Source organism: Austrofundulus limnaeus, unplaced genomic scaffold (genome assembly GCF_001266775.1).
Source record: "Austrofundulus limnaeus strain Quisiro unplaced genomic scaffold, Austrofundulus_limnaeus-1.0 Scaffold85, whole genome shotgun sequence".
NCBI lineage: Eukaryota > Metazoa > Chordata > Actinopteri > Cyprinodontiformes > Rivulidae > Austrofundulus > Austrofundulus limnaeus.
The window spans coordinates 23,537-25,600 of NW_013952487.1; the positions used below are offsets into that span (position 1 = coordinate 23,537).

The following is a 2,064-nucleotide window of genomic DNA, read 5'->3' on the forward strand; positions in this document are numbered from 1 at the left end:
GGTACATATACTGTAGTACACCTGGTACATATAGTACACCTGGTACATATACTGTAGTACACCTGGTACATATGGTACACCTGGTACATATACTGTGGTACACCTGGTACATATAGTACACCTGGTACATATACTGTGGTACACCTGGTACATATAGTACACCTGGTACATATACTGTGGTACACCTGGTACATATAGTAGGGTTAGTGTTAGGTCCAGCCCAGGTCCAGACCAGGTCCAGACCAGGTCCAGACCAGGTCCAGACCAGGTCCACACCAGGTCCAGACCAGGTCCAGCCTACCATCTGTGAAGTCAGAAGTGTAGAAAGGCAGTCTGCGGCACAGGTCCTCATAAATGCCCCGGCCGGCTCTGAAGAAGTCTTTACACTGTGGAGAGAAAAGGACAAGAAAACCAGCACTCATTCAAATCTTTTTTCTTTTCAAACTGCTCAAATTTAAGAAACTTTACATGTTAAAAAACAGAGAAAGTGTCTCACAAAGAAAGGAAGCTCCCTCTCATGCAAAGGATGAGTTTATTAGAATAACCAGCTTCAGTAATAACTAATTAGCAGCCCCTCGGATTAGAGCCTGCAGCCTTTAAGCCCTGATCTGTGGTTCTGCAGCTCCGTGCAGACAGACTTCAGTCCTCATGGTGGAAATGAAACAGATAAACCATTGAAGAGACGAATCATTGCTCTTCTGATTCACCTGCACAGTGAGGGTCTATAAACCCAGAGAGGAGTCCTACCTGGGTGGACTTCCACAGGGGGGTCATCCTGCTGTCTAAGCCTTATTCTGATTAGATTAGTTTTTATAGGGACCCCATGCTTTCTGTAATAATTACAGAGATTGTCTGTGTTGTTAATCCCGTGTGCATCGACCATGTCAGTAATTTGTAAAGTAAGAATTCCCCACAAATTACCGCTGAACTCCGAGGTCCTGTGAGACTAATCCAGTGTGAACAGGAATCTCTGTGATTTGGACAGGAATGAGCTGAATCCCATAAGTAATTAGGCAGTTTTGGTTTGCTGGGTGCATTTTTATTTGCTTTTGGTGAAGAATGGAGGCTGGATTGGAGTGCACTGAAAACCTTTTTGTGTCCCGGGCCGGAAAAACCCGACTCGTTACGTGCCGTAACTTATTTCTAATCTTATTTCTAGCAGAACAGGTTGGAAGATTTGATGTTTCTTGTTTTTTTTAACGTCCTACAGGCTCTGCTGTTACATTAATTTGAAAGTGAGGCTTTAAAAAATCCGTAAGACTTGAAAAAATCCATGAGGTTGCTCTATAAGTCCGTATGCCAGCAGAATGATGGAAAATCCCTGTAAATTATGGACAATCCGTACAGCTTGATATGTATGGGTGTTTGTATTTGGTGCTTACGTTGTTGTAGTATTTTCCAAAAGGACATGCAGCAGAACACCTTATAACTTGTGAAATGTTGTAAATAGGAGAGGAAACGCTTGATGAACAAACAAACTGCTGTTCAAGGCGTGAGCTGACCAGACTTCAATACCACATTCACGAGATGTTCTGTAAATTTCAGAAAAATCTCAGGCTTGGGTTATCCCGTGCGAACGCGCCACATAAAAAACAGACGTCGTAAGTAATTTATTTATTACATGGGGTCCCCAGATAATTCTTATCCCATGCGAATAAGGCTTAAGATCCTATGAACGTGTCAAAAACAAGGCCCGCAGGCCAAATGTGGCTCGCCGCAGCATTTTTTAATGGTCTGCAAGCACTTCAACGAAATGTCTTAAAATAAGCTGCTTTAAAGTCAGCCTTGACCATAAACTACATCTCCCATAATGCATGTTGATTATTTCACCTGTGAGGTGACAGCCTCCCACCACCAGGTGGCGTTGCAAAAGACTCAAAAGTAGCCACTGAAATTTGAAGTTTAAAATCTCCATTTCTATGCATTTTCACCAGCTACAGTTGCTGTGGTCCAGTTGTACCGAGAAATGGGAATTTCCCAATTACAAGTCGTAAATTTAAACCTTAATGCCTCTTTAGTGGGAGTTCCCTGTGGGGGCGGGGGGGGGGGGGGGGGGGGGGGGGG

General features: G+C 43.6%; 1 protein-coding gene across 1 annotated transcript in view; it reads right to left on the reverse strand.

Moving 5' to 3' along the window:
- slc4a11 (solute carrier family 4 member 11) overlaps positions 1-2,064 on the reverse strand; it is a gene marked incomplete in the record, with an annotated part of 74,800 nt that overhangs the window by 14,394 nt on the left and 58,342 nt on the right. The window contains 1 exon segment of the mRNA XM_014011806.1: positions 302-386. Within this exon segment, the coding sequence (XP_013867260.1) occupies positions 302-386 (85 nt within the window).